At 39.4% G+C, this 23,875-nt stretch overlaps 1 protein-coding gene across 1 annotated transcript in view; it reads left to right on the top strand.

Moving 5' to 3' along the window:
* The window catches only part of LOC126334556 (dolichyl-diphosphooligosaccharide--protein glycosyltransferase subunit STT3A), a 90,609-nt gene that overhangs the window by 39,728 nt on the left and 27,006 nt on the right, over window positions 1-23,875 (top strand). The window contains exons 6-8 of the mRNA XM_049996932.1: window positions 2,721-2,827; window positions 3,036-3,227; window positions 17,116-17,269. Coding sequence (XP_049852889.1) covers window positions 2,721-2,827; window positions 3,036-3,227; window positions 17,116-17,269 — 453 coding nt within the window. The remainder of the gene's footprint in view (window positions 1-2,720; window positions 2,828-3,035; window positions 3,228-17,115; window positions 17,270-23,875) is intronic.

Below are 23,875 nucleotides of genomic sequence, written 5' to 3'. Positions count from 1 at the left end.
TTCTATAATGATTAAAATTCAGACACATGTTCATAAGGCCTTCACATGTAGAATCAGCTGACAAATTATGTGACATTCCTCATGAATCACACTGTGTGTGTGTGTGTGTGTGTGTGTGTGTGTGTGTGAGAGAGAGAGAGAGAGAGAGAGAGAGAATAGTGACGAAAAAATAGGTAACATAAAATTTGCATTTTTTTGAGAGCCTGTTACATCTTGTACAAGAATCTTGCAGCATAGTTGTCTACTTGCCTTATTTACATATGTAATGTCAATCAGAAAATTTATGTTTAGTTACATTAACATGTTTGTTTTTTGTTGCAACAAATTATTTTATAATTATTTGCCATAAATACCAACACAGCTGCTTGGACATCTGTGCATTAGTTGTACTGTAATTTTCTTCTGGAGCATGGACCTCTTAGGTAATGATTTGTCAATTATGAAAGTTGCTGATGTAAGTGTAACATTTTTATCATAGTTGCACGAAGATCTGTTTGATGTACGGTGTTTGCATCTTCTTTAGACCATCTGCATGCTAATTTGCTTTGTGGTTACGCAAAGATGCTAAAGTATTGCTGAGATCAAATCCGCTTGTTTGTTGTTATTCAGATATAGCCTAGCACCTCTCATACACAAGTGCCATTACTGAGTAGTGCAAAATTTTCTTTGTAGCTATATGCTTATTTATTTTTTTGTGATATGTTTTCAATGTCTGATTTTACTTTTAACTGGAAAATCATTTGTATTGGCTGTAAGAAAAGTTGTGTATTTTGAAACCTAGGACACTTGCTATTGGTGGAACAAACAAATTCATACAAGTGTGATACAGGTACATGATATATTCTTATGTCACAGTGTTTTTGGGCAACTGTGAGATCCTACCTATCCATCCAACACCATAAATCCTTAGTCTGATATGTCCCATGGATGACTGCATGATCTAGATGTGTGGCAAGGACAGCTTCTGCTGTTCCATTCAGAACCAAACCCCTTAGTCTCAGAGAGAAAAGAAAACATAAACTGTGATTTAAAAAAAATGTGTGTTTGACATTTTCATGTGATGAATGGAGTAGTTTTCTATCCATACTTGTTTGCAGTATTATCAGTATTGTACTATTAGAGATTTGCTGACATATTAAATGTTTGGATTGTTCTTTGGTGTAAAGTCTAATTCTGTTGTGGAAACTGTGCAGTATTTCAGTGATGCAGATGCTTGTCATATTCAGATGTAATGGAAGGTAATGTGTCAATGGTGGTCCAGTTTATATGCTCGCTTGTGAAGCTCTACAGTATGTGTATATTATCATGACCTTTTTTTGTTCAATAACCTGTATTTTGAACTAAGTGATGATTTTATTGGTAGTTCTGTGTATTCCATAGTAGCTAATATTTTATGGAATAATAAATCACTTCAGTCAGCAGTTTTGAAACCAATTTGTTTTTCTAGATATGTAGACAATATCTTTGTGGTGTGCCCACATGGAAACAGAACACATTTTTCGTCTTCAGACCATCTTAGGACTTGTTTCATTACTCAGATGGAATAAAATTCAGAACTTCCTTTTATGGATGTCATGGCTCATAGAAAACATAATGTCCTCTTAAGCCACAATGTGTGATGCAAATCAACAAAATTTGTACTTTATTTGTGAGCCACTTTCTGCCACAAGTCTTCTCAATAGTCGTGAAGTACGGACACCTGTTGAGCTGTATAGGTATCATGTGCATTTGCAAGCTGCTCTTAGCCTTGTCTGCTCTGTGTTTTTTTCAAAATGGGTAGTCTGAGAAGCAGCAAAGAGATATGGAGAATTCAGTTAGCATCATTTTCCTGTTTTGTGATAGTTGTGTGGTACTCAGGATTTCGCAGGATTTTCAAGAAACACTCAATTAAATCTGTCTTCCATCTCCAGCATGAGCACAAAGAATACTGTGTTCCATGAAAGCCGACCTCGGTTTAAATAGCCAAGAAATATTCAAGATCCCATGTTGGTGTGGCATATAATAAATTGAGCAAACATGTCACTCAAAAATCTTTTATTGCTCACGAGGGTCTAGATAGGAGACATGGCCTCGAACTACAGAGATCCCAAGCTCCATGTCGACTTTCGAGAAGTAGGGTTCAAAAAACATTTGGTGAACTACTTAATCAGCATATAGTGAGCAAAATAGTATTACCAGCAATGGCTGTGCTAAGATATCAGCAGCTGTAGGGAAATTAATCTGGCAAGAACACCCTAATGAGAGCAAGAAACGAGGCCAGGTAGATGAGGACCAACTTACAAGAGGACATACACTGAAGTCATGGCTTTCGGCAGAGCTGCCTACAGTGTGGTTTACTTTTTTCGCCAGGTGGCAGTTGAGGGCTTCTTCTTGGATGATGATGAAGTCCCTCCCCTTCCCCTGGTGTGTGCAGTGTTCTAGCCAGCAATTCCGCATATTGGATTACCACTACAGCTTCCTCAAGTCGCATTATAAGATTATGGATGAGAACTATTCAATCATATTATGCTTATCAATATTATTGTGTGTGTGTGTGTGTGTGTGTGTGTGTGAGAGAGAGAGAGAGAGAGAGAGAGAGAGAGAGAGAGGGAGAGAGAGAGGGGGGGGGGATGTTAGGTACAACATACCTAACACATTAACAGCTTATGCACACCATTGTTTTTTATTTCATTATTGGTAGTGCCTTATGGATATTGTTCAGTCAGATTTATGTTACACAGGCATTGCCATTTTCTGTATGCTGTTGACGTACTACATGTGGATTAAAGCTGTAAAAACTGGAACAATACTGTGGGCAACATTAACAGCGTTAGCTTACTTTTACATGGTAAGTATAGCACTCATTAATTTTGATCACCGTATTAAAGAATGAGCATATATTTTGTGTTGTGTTACTCAAGAAAAATGAGTTGCATAAGTAATATTTTTGGTGTTTCCTGAATTTCTTAAGTGTGAACAATAACTTAAATATGTGTGATGTCAGGATTTCAGAGTTTTATAAGTCTTTACTCAAAAGGCACTTTTTTTACCCTTAGGTGTCATCTTGGGGTGGTTACGTGTTCCTCATCAATCTTATACCACTCCATGTCCTTACTCTGATGGCCACGGGACGCTTTTCTCATAGGATCTATGTGGCCTACAGCACACTTTACTGTGTGGGCACAATACTGTCAATGCAGATCAGTTTTGTTGGTTTCCAGCCAGTGCAGAGTTCAGAGCATATGTTGGTAAGTTGCTGCAGTATTAGCCTTTTTACATTGTAGTTAATTGTGAAATTTGGTTCCAGTGGGGTGTAGGCTATTACTAAACATTTTGGTGGCACACAGTAGCAGAGTTAATCAGCTACAAACCACCTAAATTGGGTGCTTTGTATAGGAGGCAAATCAGATGATCATTAGCCATCATGATGAAAGAAGGCAAGACGAGGCTGAAAATTGCTGTGTTTTAATAAATACTCTTGTTCAGAAATGTCTTGAGCGCTAAAGTGCAACTGAAGTTCTATGTCATTTACTTTGTCAGTTATTTATATTGGTAGATTGTAGTATCTTTGAAATAATCCTAAGAAGGTATGTAAATATATTGAAAGTATGGCGTGTTAATGTCCTTTCATCACGGTTAGAAACCATTGCAGAAAGTGTGAGCACTAATTGCACTTTCAATCACTTTAGAACTTATGATCAACCTGGAAATATTTGGTATATAAAGGATTTAGTTCAGGGTCAGCACTGGTGGAGTATGGGGATCGTGTAGGTTAAGCAGGAAATGCATACTAATAGCCTTAGTTGAGTTAACTGCATCTGTCTATTATCTCCCCAACATACACACATAGAAGCATGTGGTCAAGATCCTGACTGTTCTCTAACTTAAAACAGGCAAGGATGTCATGGGTGTCACTGACAACTCAACTGGCAACTTTGATCCTGGGCCAACTTTTATTTGCTGCCGTGACCTCACGTTGGAGTTAGCTGATGCTGGAATGTGCATACTGTGTGCTGCGAGGTGATGGCTCTGGCACCGTACTTACTTACATGAGCACTTACAGATAAATATTTCGGAAGGACCTTTGATTCCAGAATGGATCAGCTTGTAATTTTCCAGTTTCGGAGTCTATAACTACCTTTATTGAAATTCAATGAAAGTTTGAGGGAGAAGTTTTTAACAAAAAATGTTAAAAATCTAACACTAGTTACGCATGTCGAAGATCTATTTACGAAGAGTGTCCGAAGAGAAATGGTCAGTATTAAGGATGACAGCAACAGTCATTTGAATGAAAGAAACATCATGTGGACACTGCTAAATTCAAAATGTTTTCCAAGATAGAACACACTTAAAATACATTTTATTTATTTTCTGTATTATTTAATACATTGTCCAGTTTAAACGTGTTAGTACGCATATACAAGAGTTACATTTGAGACATGCTGTATGTGAAATGGTTAAGAGTTTTCTACATGTAATGTACACCGTACATGAGTTCTGGCTGGGACACTGGTACATGCATAAAGTCTCTGTGTGCTGGTAGTAATACTACACTGCACCATTTCAACAATATGTTGCTGTTTCTGCACAGGTTGTTGAACTATATGTTCTGGAGAAAAATGGGAGCTTGAAAGAATATCTGCTTCACACAATGCGCTGAAAACTATGGTAAAATATCTTCAATCAGGGATTCAATGTGTTTGAAAGCACTGATAGTATTTGTGAGCAGCAGCAAGAGCATTACCATCACAGAAGCTGTAAACATACACCATATCTATGTGTGCTTCATTAGTGTAAATGTGCGGCATTCTAGCCAGGCCGAGTACAAACACAGTTAACCAATGTTTTCTAGGATACACTCTCAGTCCCTCGCACTAATTTGCTCACAACATGTTATGGACAACTGCACCTTCAGTGGGCCAGTTTGATGGCAGAAAGGCATCCTGAGCAATGAGGTTGAAAGGGACAAGATAGGTTACGCTAGAATAAACAGTCAAAGGGGTTGGATGAGTAGGACACAAACATACACGCCACTAGCCCAAAAACAAATGCGCATTAAATGTGTTCTATCTCGGAAAACATTTGGAATAGGGCAAATGTTCATATGAAGTTTTTCTGCTTCAGATAAGTGTTCCTGTCCTGTCATATTCCCAAATATTGGCCGTTCCTCCTGGGAAACCCTGTATATAGTGGCATAGTTAAGAGATACCACCAAATGCCTGGACATCAACTGTCATGTACTGTTCGCATTGTTTTGCAGTTTCAAAAGTGTTCCGGTAATTGATTGCTTCCAGAAATGTATCACTATTAATACTGCTGTCTTTCTTACCAATCTCATCTGTTCATTAGGCAGAGAATGGTGACACACACACACCCTCATAAGGACTGTGTGCTCCTGCCTTGGCAGTGTTGTTTGTCTCAGTATATAGCGACTGGGAGAGAGATAATGTGGATTGTCCAGAGCTGCAGTAATTGTCATTGAGCCACACCAAAAATTGTTTGTTCAGAAATGTGTGCAGGCATAGAAGCATGCGTGTTAAGAATGTTGTGGCAATTCTGGAACATTGAATAAATGTAATTCCTTTTAGTTTCGGTGTGTGGCTCAGTATTTACCTTTTCTCCCCAATTGCTCTCGTGTATGTTGACTCTGTCTCCCAAAAGCACCATTTAAAAATGCAAGTCCTCATCCAATTGGGAGAAGGAAATTGGGACATAGCTCAGTAGTACAATTAAAACTTATGACTTCCGCATATTATAACTTTTACAACACAGTACTGAGACAGCGCTGTTACAGATGTCATTCTCGCACCATCTCAAGAGACCAACAGACACAAAGATCAGTGAAATAAACAAATAAGGTACTTAAAAAGCTTGCTATTTTAACCTTCAGTTTTCAGTTAGCTTACTGAGAGGTTCATATCTTTGTACGATATCTTTGCCACATAGGGAGGACACGCATATTTATTTATATGTGTAGGTCATTTAAAGAACCTTAACCCTGTCCAAAAAGGCCTTGGAAGGCCCAACAGCACCGACTGGCCACCATGTCATCCTCAGCCCACAGGTGTCATTGGATGCGGATATGGAGGGGCATGTAGTCAGCACACTGCTCTCCTGGCTGTATGTCAGTTTACGAAAACGGAGCTGCTGGTACTCAATCAAGTAACTCCTCAGTTTGCCTCACAAGGGCTGAGTGCACCCTGCTTGCCAGTAGCTGTCGGCAGACCGGATGGTCACTCATCCAAGTGCTAGCCAAGCCCGACACACTTAACATTGGTGATTTGATGGGAACTGGTGGTAATACTGCAGCAAGGCTGTTGGCATTTAAAGAATCCACACAACTAGAAAGTATGTAATACTGGCTGTTACCAACAGCAGTACTCACATATTGGTAGCTTCTTTACAGTGAGTGATGGTGAGAAAATTAAGTAGCGTTAAACTGACAAAAGAAGATAAACGATTTGTAGTTCAGTGCAGCGCAAATTTTATAATGTTTGTAGGTGCAATAATGAAGCTGCCCTCACATGTTTATTCCGATAAGTGTAGCTTGTGATATGCCCCCTCCTCCTCCTCCTCCTCCCAAGTGCCTCAACAAATGGTGACGCACACACAGCATCACCACCAAGCAGTACATGCGCACAAACGCGCATCTATACATTGTGCTGTTGAAGTAATTGTACATCATCCAACAGATTATAATAATTTTTTAATGTGGTTTATGTTCAGTCAGCTAGCAACTACAGTGGTTACTTCGCCACTAGCACAATACCTGGCATTTTACTGTACTTGGAAATGACTTTAAAGTATAATCTACACAAAGGATTTTTTTAATGTAAAATTGGTGATCATGGATGGAAAAAAAGTTGACTTGTAGCATTTTTTGTTAGATGTAAATTAGTTGTTTTCATAAGATCTGCTCTCATGTAATTGCTGTTCTAATTCCTTTTTTTTAAAAAAAATTGTCCTACTTTTTTTTTAAAGCTAGTTTTCTGTTTAGCTGCATGTTTTTACACGGTAGTTTAAGTTTGTTCAGTGAGGTTCCAGTATTCTTTCGCCTTTCTGATAACTATTTCCTATGAATGTTTGAAATAACTGTGCTGCAGCCCTATTGTTTTTGTTGAAGGTATTTGTCGCTAACCAACTAATTCATTAAGAAGTGACGTAGAAGTAATTGACGAATGTGGCAGAAGTATTCTGTTGAGCAGTGCCAGCTGTAGAAATATAATGAATTGTTCTTGCAAATGTTTACCTATGTCTAGAAATGTATTATGGCAATCAGATGGAATTAGCAATTATGTCTCTACCTGTCAAGGCCACCAGTTGTTTTCACGAGAACAACTTTGTTATTTTGTTTTTGTGGTGTATGTGACTTCCCGTGCTTTGGTTGGAATGGTAGTTGTGATTAGTGTAGTTTGTATCTCAAAAAAATTAAATCAAATTGCTTTATAACTATAAATGGAAACATTTATTCTCGTTTCAACATTATTACCACACTTTATTTCCTTCAATAAACAGGATCCTTTGCGCTTTTAACATTTTCTGTTTGTAGTGTGATGTAATTTTATTAATAATAATTTGACCTTTTATACATACAGTTGCTTGAGAATGATGATCACACTTACTAATTATGTGAAAGTTCATAAATCCCCCTCAAGTGAAAGTTGTTATAAAGCTAAATTTTTCTGCTTTGCATGTACAAAGCACTTACTCAGTGCACCTAACTTAGTAGGCAGTGTGCTCCGAGTGTGTGCAAAAGAATCAGTGAGGAAAGATCTCCTTGTTTCCTGTTAATAGAAAACTAGGTTGAACATTTCTCATACAGTTGTTTAGAATTTGCAAACTTTAACATTAGGGAGTATTGATCGGGTAAAATTAGTGTTATTTGAAAAGCTTATGACTGCCTGAAAACAGGTGGATTGTTAAATGCATCTCTCGAAATTTTCATTTAATATGTGCTTAATTTCAGCTATAGGGTTTTTTCTTTTTTTGTGATATTCTGATTTTCTACATCTCAATATCTAGCTGATGTTTCCAATAACCTAGCAATTGTCTCAGATACATGGTAAGAAAATCTAATTTTGTGCATACCATGTATACTAATAATTTCATTATCAATCATGTCATTCTTGCGAGAAAGGGTATCTCACATTTTTAAAGCTGTGGGAGTTTTCTAATAATATTTTTTGTGCTTTATAATTTCAAAGCACACTCTCCATGCAGCCTCAGTTAGTATGCAGGGTGCTTTGAGTGTGTGCAAAAGGATTTGTGAGTAAAGATCTCCTTGTTTCCTACTCATAGAAAATAAGGTTGAACATTTCTCATACAATTATTTGAAATTATTAAAATTTCCAAACAATTATTGAAGGCATAAAATAAGTGTCATTCTAAGAGCTTATGACTGCCTGAAAACAGGTGGATAGTCGTTAATTGAATCTTATTTCTCAATTTTCATTTAACATGTACTGTAAGTTTTGTGAGCTCTGTTCTTACATTCAGCTAAAAAAAGTTCTTTGCTTTTTTGTAAATGTGGTCTTTTTCAGCTCCATGAATTTATTTAAAAGGAACCCTCTAGTCATTACACCACATTATAAAGATACAATTTCCTGTAGCCTAATAATTGTTCCAGTTATGTAGAGATGGTTTCAACTTGTGTAGCTGAAGTCATGTTACAATGATGACACTATCTCTAAACATTTATCACTGGTGCCTTTGTATTGCTTTCTTAATACTGTTACACTGCATTTGCGTGGCTGAGGTTAGCCCCACATATTAATTCTTTGTAAATTATCATGAGTGCCATGACAGAGATCGTATATGCTACACTTTAAATAGCAGAAAAAAAAGGAAAAAAACTGCCTCTCGCAACCTGGTTCCATTGTGTCAGTTCATACTTCTTTGTTCTCCACATCCATGCTACAGGAGTAGGCAGAAGAAGCTAACAATGATTCCATGTTAGCATATTATAAATTAAAGAGCCAACTTCCTCTTTCAAAACTAAAGACAGTACTGTAAAAGGGATGTAGCCAGACGACAGACATGCCACAGCAGGACGACCATTACTTTTGTTACGCTTCTAGCATGTTGGACTTCAGAGAAAGCAGTATATGTTGTGTGCCCCTCTAACATAAAAGAAATGCTTATGTCTTCAGAAGAGAACCTTAATAAATTTTATGTCTACAGAACAACACAATTTAATGATGTAAATAAAATAGAAAGAAACTTCCACATGGGAAAAATATATTAAAAACAAAGATTCACTTGTACAAACAAAAAGAGAAAGTAAGATGATAGAAAAGATTTCGAAATGCAACAGAGACAATAACAAACATAATTGTTGGGTTCAAATTGATGTCTGCTTGTGTGTGTGTGTGTGTGTGTGTGTGTGTGTGTGTGTGTGTGTGGGCGCGCGAGTATATACCTATCCTTTTTTCCCCCTAAGGTAAGTCTTTCCGCTCCCGGGATTGGAATGACTCCTTACCCTCTCCCTTAAAACCCACATCCTTTCATCTTTCCTTTTCCTTCCCTCTTTCCTGACGAATCAGCCGCCGGTTGCGAAAGCTCGAAATTTTGTGTTTGTGTGTTATTTTATTGTGCCTGTCTACCGGCGCTTTCCCGAACAACACAATTTTATACGTAAGGCATATGTCAAAATTTGAAGATAGTGACAGGTGTCATTCCTACCTGTTCTGTTCATTCATTACTTTCTTCACCAGGAGAACTGCTAAACCAGTGTCATTATACACCAAAGTTATAAAGCGAGTATTTACCAACCTCTTCCTCACTTTGTTTCATACTTTATCCCTTCATTCTTTGCAAACAGAAAACTCCTGTGCCTAGAAAATGAGTTGATTATTTTTAATCATGGTATCTGCGTTGAAGTCATCCTGCTAGAATCCCCCCCAGGGGGCTCGCCACTCTTAGGCAGGTTCATGCTTGGCTACCACAGGGCCCCAGCCTTTGCAGCATCTTTTCCGTTCCCTGCTGCATGTCTATCCTCTTGCTATTTTTTCTTTCCCCTCCCTTGGGGAACGTGTGTAGAGTGTTATTGGGAATATTCTGCATTGTCTGTGTGCTAACATAAGAACAGTCTCTCACTGTTTCTTGTTTCCTTTTCCTTTCTTTGTTTCTATTCTCCTCTCCTCTGCTTTGGCATTTGAGGTTTCTCTTTTTCTTCTTCCTCCCTGTGCACTCCTGAACGTCGGCCCAAACGTCTGACGTGTAACAGGTGACTTACCAACACGTAATTCCCAGTCCTTTGTCAATAGGTAGGGTTCACACATACTCCCTGGTACAGGCCAGGCCCAATGGACAGGTGATTGCCTGAGCTGCAACCTTCCCAAATTGCCGATTGCCCCCCCTGGCGGGTGTTGGGATGTGTGACCTGAGGTGTGAACAATCACCTAAGGCTGGTTCGCTCCCTTTTAAAGGGGGTCCCCAGTTTGAAGGGACGCACTATTGGAGATGCTAGCAATCATGTGGGATTTTCTCGCAATGAGCCAATCATCTTCCCAGTCAACATCTACGACATGTAAACATAATGGGCCTAAATATTCAAAGACCCTTTCCATTGCCCTACCGTTCCTTGTGCTCTCATGTACTGAAGACGGCCAGTCCTTCGCCACGGTAAATCTGTTTATTATTCAGGAAGGTGTTGATGCCATTGCCGGCCTACGAAATCCTGCTCTCGTTTACACAATGGGACTTTGCTTTTGGAGACTACTTTTGACTCTCAATCACAACTGCTTGCCGCTTTGCTTCTCCACGGCTACCCTGTTTGTGTCGAGGCCCATAGAACTCAGAATTCTTCCTGTGGTGTATTTACACTAGGCTGCTCGACAGCCTAACTGAGGCCGAAATCCAATCTTACCTATCTGATCAGCGTGTCATTGCCATCCATTGGGTGATGAAAAGGGTAGATTCCTCCTTAGTGCCCATCTGCACTCTTCTTCCCACCTTTGATAGAGTGGTGCTTCTGTCCAGGATCAAAGCAGGCTATGAAATTATCACAGTCCAACTGTGCAACACGCCATCAAACTCTTACCTCAAGAGGCGAAACCATCAGCTACACAACCAGTAATCAGGAAAGGACAGGAGGAGGACTCCCATGAAGAGTTCCTACGTCCAGACAAACAATACTCAAGTCTTCCTCTGCTAACCGGAAAGGCCCAAAGAAGTCCACCAAAGGCCAACAGTCTTCTCCTTCACTGACTTGAAGATCATCTTCGATGGTGTTGCCACATGATATCTTAGCCTGGCTGGCCTCTGTGTCACTGGTATGTGCCACCAAACATTTTTCAACATTGGACTATACAGACCAACAGCATGCCCAGCTTCTGTGGATCCCATGGAGCAGGATCCTCCTGCTTCTGTGCCCTGTGGCAGCTACTCCACACAGGCTGTCACTCAGCAGCCACTGAGATGAAACCCCTTCATTTTTTCCTCATCATGACTCTCCTCTAATGGAAGGTTCATGGCCTTTGATTCTGCAAAGAGAATGTACGGCTGCTTTTAGGATCACAGCATCCTCTTGTACTCTGCCTCACAGCCACTTTGAGCTTTCACATTTCTTCCCGCTTCGGTTTTACCATCCTCCTGAGGTCGGCATTCCATCTCATGGGGGCATCATGCTGCTCATTTGGGATGACCTACATAGTCAACCCATTTCCCTGACTACCCATCTTGCAGCTGTTGCAGTTCACCTTCTCCTTCCCCACCTGACTTTTTCGCTCTGTACCATTTATGTCCCTCTGTCATTCGATGTCGGCAGGGCAGACTTCCTTCAGCTTATTTGGTAGCTCGTTTTTGCTACTCAATGACTTGCATCATCCCCTTTGGGATTCTCCCTGGACCTGTCAGAGAGGTGCCCTCTTGGTTGATCTTCTTAACCTCTTATACCTTAACACTGGAGCACCTTCTTTCGTTTCCGACTCCTTGCACACCTATTCCCAATTGGACCTATCCTTCTGCACTGTCCAGCTTGTCCATCGCCTTGAGTGGTCTGTTCTTTCTGACACCTACCTGAGTGACCATTTCTTGTGTGCTGTCCATTCACTGACTCCTACCCCACCTGCACACACACCCAAATGGCAGCTTACTAAGGGTGACTGGCAGCTTTACTCCTCCCTGGTGACCTTCGAAGGACAAGATTTCCCCAATTGTGATGACCAGGTGGAATATCTCACAAACGTTATTCTTACTGCTGCAGAATGTTCCATTCCTCGCATTTCCCATTTACCTCATTGTCTCCTAGTCCCTTGGTGGACTGAAGCAGCCGCAAGGCAATTTGGGCACAAGAGATGTGCTGTCCACAGTTTTAACTGTCATCCTGTGATGGCGAACTGCATTCATTATAAACAGATGAATTCAAAGTGTTGCATTCTTCGGGATTGCAAAAGAGCTAGCTGGATTTTATTCACTAGTTCTTTTAACAATTCCACCCCTTCCTCTGTCATGTAGACCAACCTCTGATGGCGCTCTGGGACCAAGATCCATTCCCCAATTTCCGGCCTGACATAAGATGTCATTGTGGACCCTATCGCTATCTCCAACACCTTGGGCCGCCATTTCTCTTCCCACTGTCTTCCTGCCTTCCTCCATTGGAAACGAGCAGAGGCAGCTCAGACGACACCCTTCTCTTCTCCGAATCGTGAGTGCCACAATGCTGCTTTTACTATAAGGGAGCTAGATCATGCTCTCAGTTCATCTCGATCTTCCGCCCCAGGGCCTGACATCCACATTCAGATGTTGCAGCACCTTTCTCTTGCGGGCAAGCCATTTTTGCTTAACACAAACAACCACATCTGGGCACAGGTCACATTTCTTGGCCGATGGCGTGAAGCTGCTGTCATACCCGTACCCAAGCCCAGTAAGGACAAAAGCCTTCCTTCTAGCTACTGCCCCATCTCTGTCACCAGGTACATCTGCAGGGTGATCGAACGTATGATTCATGCCCAGCTAGTATGGTGGCTTGAGTCTAGCAATTTGGTGATGAACGCACAGTGTGGATTTTGAGTGCGACATTCTACAGTTGACCATCTGGTTACTTTGTCCACCCATGTCATGAATGGTTATCTGCAGAAATCCCAGATTGTAGCCCTGTTTTTCCATTTGGAGAAGGCCTACGACACCTGCTGGAGAACTAGTATCTTCTGTACTTTTTACATGTGAGGCTTCCGTGGCCCCGCGCCTTGTTTCCTTCAGGAATTTTTAAAAGACCGAGTTTTCAAGGCTGTCTTCTCTTACTTCAATACATACATACAATGACATAGTCATTTTTTTTAACTCCTTTCTGTCTTCGTGTTCTGTAGTTTTGACTTGGGTGCATATGACCCCAGTTGTTTTTTGTGCCGTAAAGCAAAGCAAAACCAAAATCCTGCTTGAAAAGAATTTGAAATCTTTGTATGTTTTAAACCGTGTGTGTGTGTAAATGAATGACAGTTTTGAATACAGAATATCCATTGTCTTAGGCTAAGAAGAAACTGTTCAAATTCCATATGGTTCATATTGCACAGTTGACTTAAATTTTAAAAAATTCTGAGAGACTGGTGTGTAAAAAGATTTTACATTTTCTTTGTCATTGCAGTAGTTTTAGGAGACTGTACTTAATCAGTAGTCACAAGGATTAAGTTGTCATCTCTTGAGTCGATTAGGTGTGCATTTTATTTTTGAAGTCATTAACAGATGTCAGACAATGTTAATATGTTTATTTCTCTTATGGTGTCGTAAGATAGCGATAGCCGTAGGAAACCTAGAAGCATCGGTGTAAGATCAAGAGAAGTGCCTCCCACAAATGGAAGTATTAAAATGCTAGTGGAAATCTGCCGAAGAGCCAGAGCTTAAAGTGCTCATGAAAAGCAGTGGAGCTCACATAGTACTAGATACAGAAAGCTGGTTGAAACCTGAAATTGGTAGCAGTGAGACTTTTGAGGAAAATTTAACTGTGTATCAAAAGGGTAGGCAAATGGGAAATGGAGGTGGTGTATTTGTCACAAAGACAAGAAACTCAAATCAACCGAGATAGTGACAATTAATTGGGAAAATTAGTTTTGTTAGTGGTGGGCGTGATAAGACAAATGCCTTTTCTGAGAACTACCTAGAACAGTTAGTTAAGAATCCCAATCATGATTGAAATATACTGGATCTAGTGGCAATAAATAGACCTGACTCTTCGAGGATATCCACATCGAAACTGGTATTAGTGACCATGACATGGTTGTGACAACAATGATTACCAAAGGACACTTAAAACAAGCGGGAAGATATATAACGATAAAAAAATCATTAAGATCCCATCTCAGTAAGAAACTTGAAACTTTCAGCACAGGGCAGGCGCACGTAGAAGAACTATGCCTTGAGTTTAAAAGAATAGTTTACCATGCACTTAATAGATAAATACCCAGTAGAACAGTTGATAATGGGAAGGGACCACCATGGTATACGAGGACTGTAAAGAAACTAGTAAAGGAACAGAGATTACTGTATAATAGGCATAAAACAAAGTGTAGGGCTACAGATTGAGAGGTGGTGAATAAAATGCATTTGTCTGTCAAGAGAACAATGCATGATGCCTTCAGTGATGACAGCAACAGAATATTGTCAAGTGATCTTTCACAGAACCCAAAGAAATTCTGTTTGCATGTAAAGGCTGTTAGTGGCATCAAAGTTAAGTGTTCAGTCGCTAGCTAATGAGACAGGAATTGAAACTGAGGATAGCAGAAATGCTTAACTCTATTTTCAGATCTCAGGAGAGTTGCCCCAATTTAATCCTTTATTCACAGAAAATGTGAATTAAATAAATATTAATGTCAGTGGCATTTAGAAACAGCTGTAATCATTGAAACTGAACAAAACTCCCTATCAGATACTATTCTGAATTTGCCGCTGAGTTAGCCCCTCTTTTAACTACAATCTATTGTAGAGCCATCAAATAGAAAACTGTGCCCAGTTCTTGGAAACAGGCACAGGTCACACACTTCTAGAAAAAAGGTAGTAGAAGTGATTCACAAAACAACCGTCCAATATCCTTGACATCGATTTGTTGTAGAATCTTGGAGCATATTCTGGGCTCAAATAGAATGACCTCAGTGCTAAAGAGCATGGATTTTGAAAACATCAATCATGTGAAATCCAACTCGCATATTTCACTCGTGATATAATGAAAGCTTTGGATCAAGGCAACCAGATAGATGCAGTACTTCTTGATTGCAAATGACATTTGACTCCGCACCGCCCCTATGCTTATTGTCAACAGGATGATTATATGGGGTATCAAGTGAAGTTAGTCATTGGACTGAGCACTTTTTGGTAGGGAGAACATGTTATCTTGGATGGAGAGTCATCGTCAGATGTAGAAGTAACTTCGGGTGTGCCCCAGGGGAGTGTATTGGGACCCTTGCTGTTCATGTTGTATAATAATGATCTTGCAGATGATATTAATTGAAAAATGAGGCCTCTTGCAGATGATGCAGTTATTTGTGAGGAAGTACTATCTGAAAGAAGCTGCATAAATATTCAGATAAGATTGATAAGACTACAACATGGTGCAGAGATTGGCAACTTGCTCTAAATATTCAGAAATGTAAAGTTTTGCACGTCACAAAACAAAAAAAAAGTATCATATGTCTATAATATTTGTGAGTCACTGTTGGAATCGAACAACTCGCAAACACCTGGGTTTAACACTTCGTAGGGATATGAAATGGAATGATCACTAGGCTCAGTCGTGGCTAAAGCAGGTGATAGACTTCAGTTTATTGGCAGAATACTGGAGAAGTGCAATCAGTCTACAAAGGAGATTGCTTACAGATCACTTGTGTGACCAGTTATGGAATATTGCTTGTGTGAGGGACCCGTACCAGATAGGACTAACAAGAATATTAAATGTATACATAGAGGGGCAGCACAAGTGATCACAGATTTGTTTAATCCGTGGGAGAGTGTCACAGGTACTGAAGGAACTGAACTGGAAGAATCTTATAGATTTATGTGAACTACCCCAAGAAAGTCTGTTAACAAAGATTCAAGATACCGCTTTACATGACTACTCTGGGGATATACAACAATCCCCTACGTATCGCTCGCATTGGGGTCATGAGGATAAGATTAATTACTGCACGCACACAAAGGCATTCTTCCTGCACTCCATATGTGAATGGAACAGGAAGAAATCCTACATGAAATGTAATGGAAGGCTCATTCGGAGAGTATAACATGCCTAGTCTTTTCATAGAAATGTGTGAAAGAAGCAGTATGAATTTTGAGAGGGCTTGTATATTTTGAGACACTGACCACCTACCACTACAGAAATTTAACTTTCCTTCGGGGAACTTGTGCAGGTGATATTGTCTCTCTTTACTGTCTCTCATTGTGAATATAGAATAAAAAAGAAATACAGAAATTTACTGTCAGTTGATTACCATATCTTTTATTTATTCTAGAGCAGGTGATTGTGTAAAATGCACTTCACAGAGAAAGATGGGCAATACTTTGTGGCATCATCACTGCAGTTTGTTGCATGTGAAGCACTCCAGTTGTTCTCTTTTTATCCCACAGTGGAATGAATGTATTAACAGTTACGGTGATTAATATTTACATAATAACAGTTCACCTACTTTTTTCCATCTCTCTTGATTCCAGGTATACATTCCATATTACTCAGAAAACTGTATTGAACAGTTCCTTACGTAACATTTGACTTTTAGTTTTATATCATCCACATTGGATACATAGCCTCACTGTATCTACACTAACATAAAAATCTGTGTTAAATGTTTTATGCTCATCTCTGAGCACATGCCACTGGTAGGATGATGATATTGGAAGGTCCGTTGCATGATATACTGCCCCTTACTGCTTTCCATTACATCACCACGTGCCTTCATATGTGCACATTTCAGTAAATTGTGTCCGTGCATTGACGATGTCATATCTGTACTGATACTTAACTTTTTCCATCTATATTTTGTTCTTCTTGGTCTCTTCTTATTACTTCAGTGATCTCATTAGAATCATAACTACAGTGCTCATTTATGTGATATACCCACACTATGTCCCATGCTATGGGAGTAATAAAATACACACATACTAAGTGGTAAATGATAAAACATCTTATTATGTTTTTTTAATTGTGTTTCATAGGCTTTAGGTGTGTTTGGGCTGTGTCAGCTACATAGTTTTGTGGACTACCTTCGCAGTCGCATGTCTAAAGAAGACTTTGAGACTCTCTTTAAGGCTATGGTTGTGACCACTGTAGGAATCAGTGCTGTTGTTGGTGGAGCACTTACACTTACAGGTAAGGTCAGTTTTCATTCAGTGTTTTGTGATTTGACTTTGACACTTTCAGGGCATGTAGTTTTCAGCCAGTCTTTCTCTTGCAATCAAGAAATAAATATTATACTTGAAAATATACTAAGGGAAGATCTGGCAGGATGTAAATACTTTAAGAGTGAAGGTGAGGCCACTCATCAAATAGCAGAAGCGTTGAGTAATCAAGAGGTGCAATCAAAAGAGAAAGTAAACTTGGTAGCTTCACACACACACACACACACACACACACACACACACACACACACACACACAAACTGCCCATATACACACACACACACACACACACACACACACAAACTGCCCATGACTGCTCTCCATTACATTGCCACTGTTTGTGTTTCATTACCAGTGCTTGATTCCCGAAAGTGGTAAGATTGGACTGAGAAAAGGTCGGGAATTTGTACGGGTGCTGACAACTGCACAGTTGAGTGCCCCACAAACCCATCACCACCATCTCTCTCTCTCTCTCTCTCTCTCTCTCTCTCTCTCTCACACACACACACACACACACACACACACACACACACACACACACACACACAGAGAGAGAGAGAGAGAGAGAGAGAGAGAGAGAGAGAGAGGGGGGGGGGGGGGGGGAATGTGCTGTTCATGTGATGTGCAGCAGTATTGGAAGCACTGCCGTAAGGTATGGTGGAAACATGAGATGCTCTGTCAACAGTTGATTTTAAGTGACTGGTGACTGAACTGTGGCAGATGAGAAATTTTGTAGCCCAGAATGTACGGCTGTGTCCTAACTTATCTGGAATCTCTTGATGTTCAATGTATCCAAGAACATGGTGTTCAGTAAACTGCAGCTGAACTACTAGTCGCACTCACTCTGTTCTTTGTGATTAAAGCTGACCTCTGCAAGCAAATTCAAGGTAGAAAATTTTCAGTTGCAGCACTGAAAGCAAACTGTAACTTCTTGCTTTCATTGGTTACCTAAAACTGTCTTCGTGCTGATTACAAAAGCTGATGTGATACCAACCAACGAGCAGTCCTGGTTGGCACTCGGTTACAGGCTGTAGGTGACAAAGATGGATTGCAAACAAAAAAAGAAGGATAGGAAGAAAAATAAGAGCAAATAAAAAATTCAATGGGATGATAAAATGGTGTGACAAATGATTAAAAATAAAAGATTACACCTAAACGATTTAACTGAAAATAATAATAGTCATTTTGATGAAGACTTATAAATAGAAAAAATATTGTATCGCCTGATGAGACTTGAACCCACAATCTTCTGCACATTAGAACATAACTTAACCCAGTACAGTACCACTTCATGCAATGATGATTTGCTGCCTTCAAAAAGTACAGCCGCAAGCAATGTCATATGATGCTTATCTACTCTAGAATGATCTCTGTGGTGGTGGTGGTGGTGGTGGTGGTGGTGACTAAATATCAGGTCTTTTGTGAAAGGATCCAGTAGTGTTTTGCTAGTGCTGTGTATGAAATGTTTGTGTTTCATTACCAGCATTTTGTGTGTTGTTTATGATTTGGTTATCATGTCCAATGAAATGCGAAATAAAAGGGTCAGACCCCGGGTTCGGGTTCCAGACACTTCGAGAAAACAAGTCGGACAAGGAATTAGAGGTGAACAAATGAGTAGTTGTGGCTGTTTGGGAATGGAGAACAGTTTTGGGTATGACATTGAACACTCTGATTGGAAGAAGAGAGCTTCAACACGTGAACTGTCAACTATCAAGTAATTTTAATCAGGCTATAGTAGAGGGAGGGGTGGCTAGTACACAAGCTAGGCTTATGGTACACAGGTACCAGAGTTGGTGGTGTGCGGTACACAGTGAAGGTGACATAGGTATGTGGATTGGGAAAGGTTGACAGGACAGAGGAAAGGGAAACATAGAGGGTATGCTTGTAGTGGGTTAATGGAAGCTGAGGCCATGAATGTTATGGTAGTGAAGGATGTGTTGCAAAGATAACCCCCATCTGTGAAGTCCTGTAAAGCTTGTACTGGAGGGAAGGATAATCAGCTGTAAAGGAGTACCCCCTTCCCACCCAGTATCACCTCGGACCGGAACAACTGAACCTATCTTTCACCAGAGTTTTGGTTATCCATCATCATGCCCAGAAATGAGGAACATCATACCCGAGATGTTCCCACCCTCCTAAAGTGGTATTCGATCTCCCATCCAACCTAAAAAAGACCTTTGTCTATCCCTATGCCACTCTGACTCCAAACCCCTTGCCATTGGGATCATATCCCTGTAGAAGACTCGTGTGCAAGACTTACGGACCCAATTCTTCCACCTAGCACTTGCTATTCCACTCCTGTCAGTTGCTTATCCTATCAGTTGCAGGGACACATGTGACAACAGCAATGTCATATACCAATTCAGCTGCAATCACTGCACAGCTTTTTATGTTGGTATGACAACCAAACAACTGTTCACCGGAATAAATGTCCACTGCCAAACTATGGACAAGAAAAAAGATTCCTACACAGTAACACAATATGCTCATGTTCAATTGCTGCTTTACTTCTCTCACCAACATCTTTTCTGAACTACACAAATAGCAATACATCCTGGCCTCAATCTCCCAATATCCCCACACTGTCTACCCAACAGTTTCCTCTTCCTTTGTCCTGTCACCCTCTCTCAATGCACTTCTTCATGTCACCTATATTGTGCACTGCACCCCACAGGCTCTGGTACCTGTTTATCACATGCCTATCGTGTGCATCTACCATCCATCCTTCCTACATTCATAGGCAGCAAACCTGCTGCCCCCCTCCAACCCGCTAGCTACCAATCCCCACTCCCCAATCCCTATCCCTACCTATTTGCCCCACCCTAATCCACCTGCCAAAATGGAGTCCCTGCATTGGGCATCCAACTGCATACATGAGCACATTATTTCTACTCTAGTTTGACAAAAATTTATTCCGAAAGCTAATAAGTTTTCTCCCTTTCTATATGTGCATGTTGATGACTCAACACTTATTCTGTTGTCTGAATGGTCTCCTTTCCTTCTATTATATTTGATAAAGAAAGACATAGTCGCTGAGAAGTTTCAGTGAGACTTTGTTTTATCGGTGACTAGTTTTTGAAAGGTACTATACACTTAAAAAGAAACTGTCATTTGTGCAATGAATGCATTGTGCAATATTTCATTTATCTCAATTATTAGTGATAAATTGGTTGAATTGGCATTAAATCTGTGAAAATTGCAGTACAGCTTAAAAGTGCAGAATACATTTTGTAAGTACTTATTTTGTCAGATTCAGTTACAGTAATTGTATGTACATCAAGATAACTGTCATTTTTATTTGTGTTGTCATCAATTTATAGGCATATCCATATTTATTGTGATTAAACACTGAAATTGTGGTGTTCTTCTTGAGAGAGGTTATAGCAGTCAGTCCCTAACTAACTTTCATAACTGAGGTGTTTTTTTTTTTTTTTTTTAAATTGATTGTTTCATAGATTCTGACAGTATTTGAGGGATTCGTATACCGTATTTACCCAGTTATAAGACAAGGCATTTTCCCATATTTGTCATTCAGTAAACACAGAATTGTCTTACAGTTACTGATTAAGCACTTGCTGCTGAGATCATTTCTGTTTTGTGCAATAAACTAATATGGGAGTTGTCTTACATTTACAGGTGAAGCTTTGACAGATGAGGTCTCATACAGCTTTATTTTGAAGAATTTTAATGGTTTTGTGGAGAAACAGTGTCACCAGCTTGGGGAATTTCGAGAGGGAAGCTGCAAGAGCAAACAGGAAATTTTGTATTGCTCCCAACCATCAGAAATATACCACATACCTTAGTTTTTTATGGAAATCTTGCATATTTAAACTCCAGTTTGCCAGATTCAGAATGCAGTCAGAATTGGTATGACTTTAAAATTGGACAACAATTGTATATATTTTTACGAAGGACAATAAAAATCTAGATGGGGACCAGTTGGGTCCTAAGCATCAGTTGGATAGTAGGGTTTTGTGCTTTAATGTTGTCAGTGCTGTCTGTGAGGTATGATAGCAAGAAAAGGGTGAGTGCCAGCTGCTGGTTCTACGTAGATAGTGAGTGAGCAGCAGGCAGATGATATGTTGAAAGCAAGAGAAGGAAAATGGTCACATTCTCACATCAGTAAAGCTAAGGACTCTCTATATCTGGAGGGGAACACCTGTGTTCTCATGTCCCACTGTAATCACAACCTCTGAAATAGCAACATATTCAGAAGAGCAGCCAAATACAGTAAGACCACGATAATCCAGTAGACGTGATTAGTCCGGAAAAGTCACAAATTTGCCCGTAATTTTAGCCCAGTGCTGTCGGCAGCTTCGAGAAATGTCTTGACCTGTTTGGTGTGGCACCTTTTCACTAAAAATTGTCTGCCTAACTGAGCTGTAATACACTTGTCAAAATGAGCCGGTTGCATTGTTAGCTTTGTGCCAGTATCGCTGATTCTTCGTTCAGTTTAGATAAAGTTACAGTACTTGCATTTGCATTAGAGTTGTGCGATTTTATTTAATGATTATTTAATCAAATCATTCGGACATTATCAATATTCAGCTACCTGTACATAGACTTCAGCACAGGAAAAAATTCATACATACAGTTGTTTTTCAAACAGAAAAAATTGCACCTAAAATAGCCAAACGCACACACATTGCATATTAAAAAACCCAATTCAACAGCTGGAATAATTTGTGTTACAGTTGCTTCGGTTAAATCTTAGACACTGGGCAAAATAAATAAAAAAAAAATTAAGTTAGAAATTGCAGATGAAGTTTGAGTAAGTATTTCAGTGCTAAGAGAGGCAAAGGGAAAGCCAATAACTAGGCCCACATTATTTGAAAATGCCAATTTTTTTCGCAAGGAATTAGATCTGCCCATAGATGAAGTTCATTCATTTTCAAAAGGTCAATAAATTCTGTGTTAACTAATGAATTGAGTGCATTGTCAGCAGAAAAAGTTGATGAATGGTTTATATTGACAGAAATTCAGCTATTGAAGAAGAGCTGATATTAAAAAGTGTTTTCAACCCCCAGGAGGTACCAAAAACTGAATGACAAAGCAGAAACACCTACAGTTCACATATCTTAGGCTGACTTTTAGAAGCCTTAAACACTTTTGTGAAATTTGCTGAGAGTGGCTCCTGAAGTTATGAATTTATTCTTCAAACAAAATAATTTTTGTCAAAAAAGAGTTCATTTCAAGGAACAAGTTATCATTTATCCAATTTTCCAGAGGACTCTGAATAACATTTCAGTTAAACCGTCGGTGGCAGATACCAGTCCGCCACATGCCGTGCCCTCAATGTCAGAGATTGGTGCTATTTCTAAAGACAGATCTTTTGAAATCTGTGGTGCTTATTTTATTTTTTAACTGGCATACAAAAAATTATTTATGTATATAGACCTTTCCTAAAACTTTGAACCTTAAACTGATACCTAAATCAAGTGTTTAAAAATTACATTTATAATCTGATACATTTGATAATCCAGCGTTGACAGATCGCTGCATGCCAGATTATCAAGGTCTTGCTGTATTTGTTACAACCAAGATTGTAAATTTTATTGATTATGGTTTCACTCACTGCAATTTAAGCTGTGCTCTTGGGTCACACTATAACCTATACCTCGGAAATTGCAAAATATACGGAAGAAACAGCCATATATTTCTGACTACAAAGGTTATAAACTTCATTGCTGCTCACACATAGAAACACATTGCCTCTTTTCTTACTTCTCATTGATTAAGTGAAACTACATTCCAGATAATAATACCAGTGATGATTATTAGTTGTGATGCCACTGACATATGGCATGATTAGCAAAAAGAAAAGAAGATAAAAGTTAATACAAACCATTTCTTTTTGTTTATTTTATGTCCTCTTGTATTATCAAAATGTACCCAATCAATCAAGTGCATAGGATCAGACTAGGTGTAATGTTAACATTTCAGGTAGATACTTTATATCAGTAGAAAAGTTTGTAATTTTGTTTAGTCACAATATGTTGAAAATAAAATTTTGTTGAGGAGTCTCGTGGGGGGAGGTGGTGGTATTCCTCTTATACTTGGGTAAATATGGTATTTTCACATATAAGAATAACACACAATGATGCCGTGCTCTCTTTTCTTGGTATTTTTCCTGTGTTATGCACTAACTTTCTCATAGTATTGTGTGGTGCTATACTATAATGCCTTTTACACATCCCGACAAGTGTGCATCAAACACTGGTAATGAAATGGGGCATGAAATTTTATTAATTTTTCTTCCTTGAAAGCGGACGAAAGAAATTATTGCTATAGGTTCTCTTTCAAGTACAAAACGGTTATTAATCTTCTGATATTATTCTCTTCCAAATAATTTTTTGCAGTTGCAAATAGCAATCAACATTTATTGTTTGTTCATCTATAGGTACACAGTGTGGTGAAATGCCTGAATTCGACTCAAGGCTGTTGTTATCTACATTGTTGAATATTGTCTTCATTGACAACTCTTGCAGTGTAGTTTTCTAAAATCCTCCTTGGCATTCCGTATGGTTCTGTGATGTAGGGATGTCGGCAGACAAATGCCCTCTACTGCAGCCCGCTG

The sequence above is a fragment of the Schistocerca gregaria genome, chromosome 2 (assembly GCF_023897955.1).
Source record: "Schistocerca gregaria isolate iqSchGreg1 chromosome 2, iqSchGreg1.2, whole genome shotgun sequence".
NCBI classification, from domain to species: Eukaryota; Metazoa; Arthropoda; class Insecta; order Orthoptera; family Acrididae; genus Schistocerca; species Schistocerca gregaria.
Note: the sequence above shows the minus strand (reverse complement) of the source record. Positions and strands in the feature narration are given on the sequence as shown.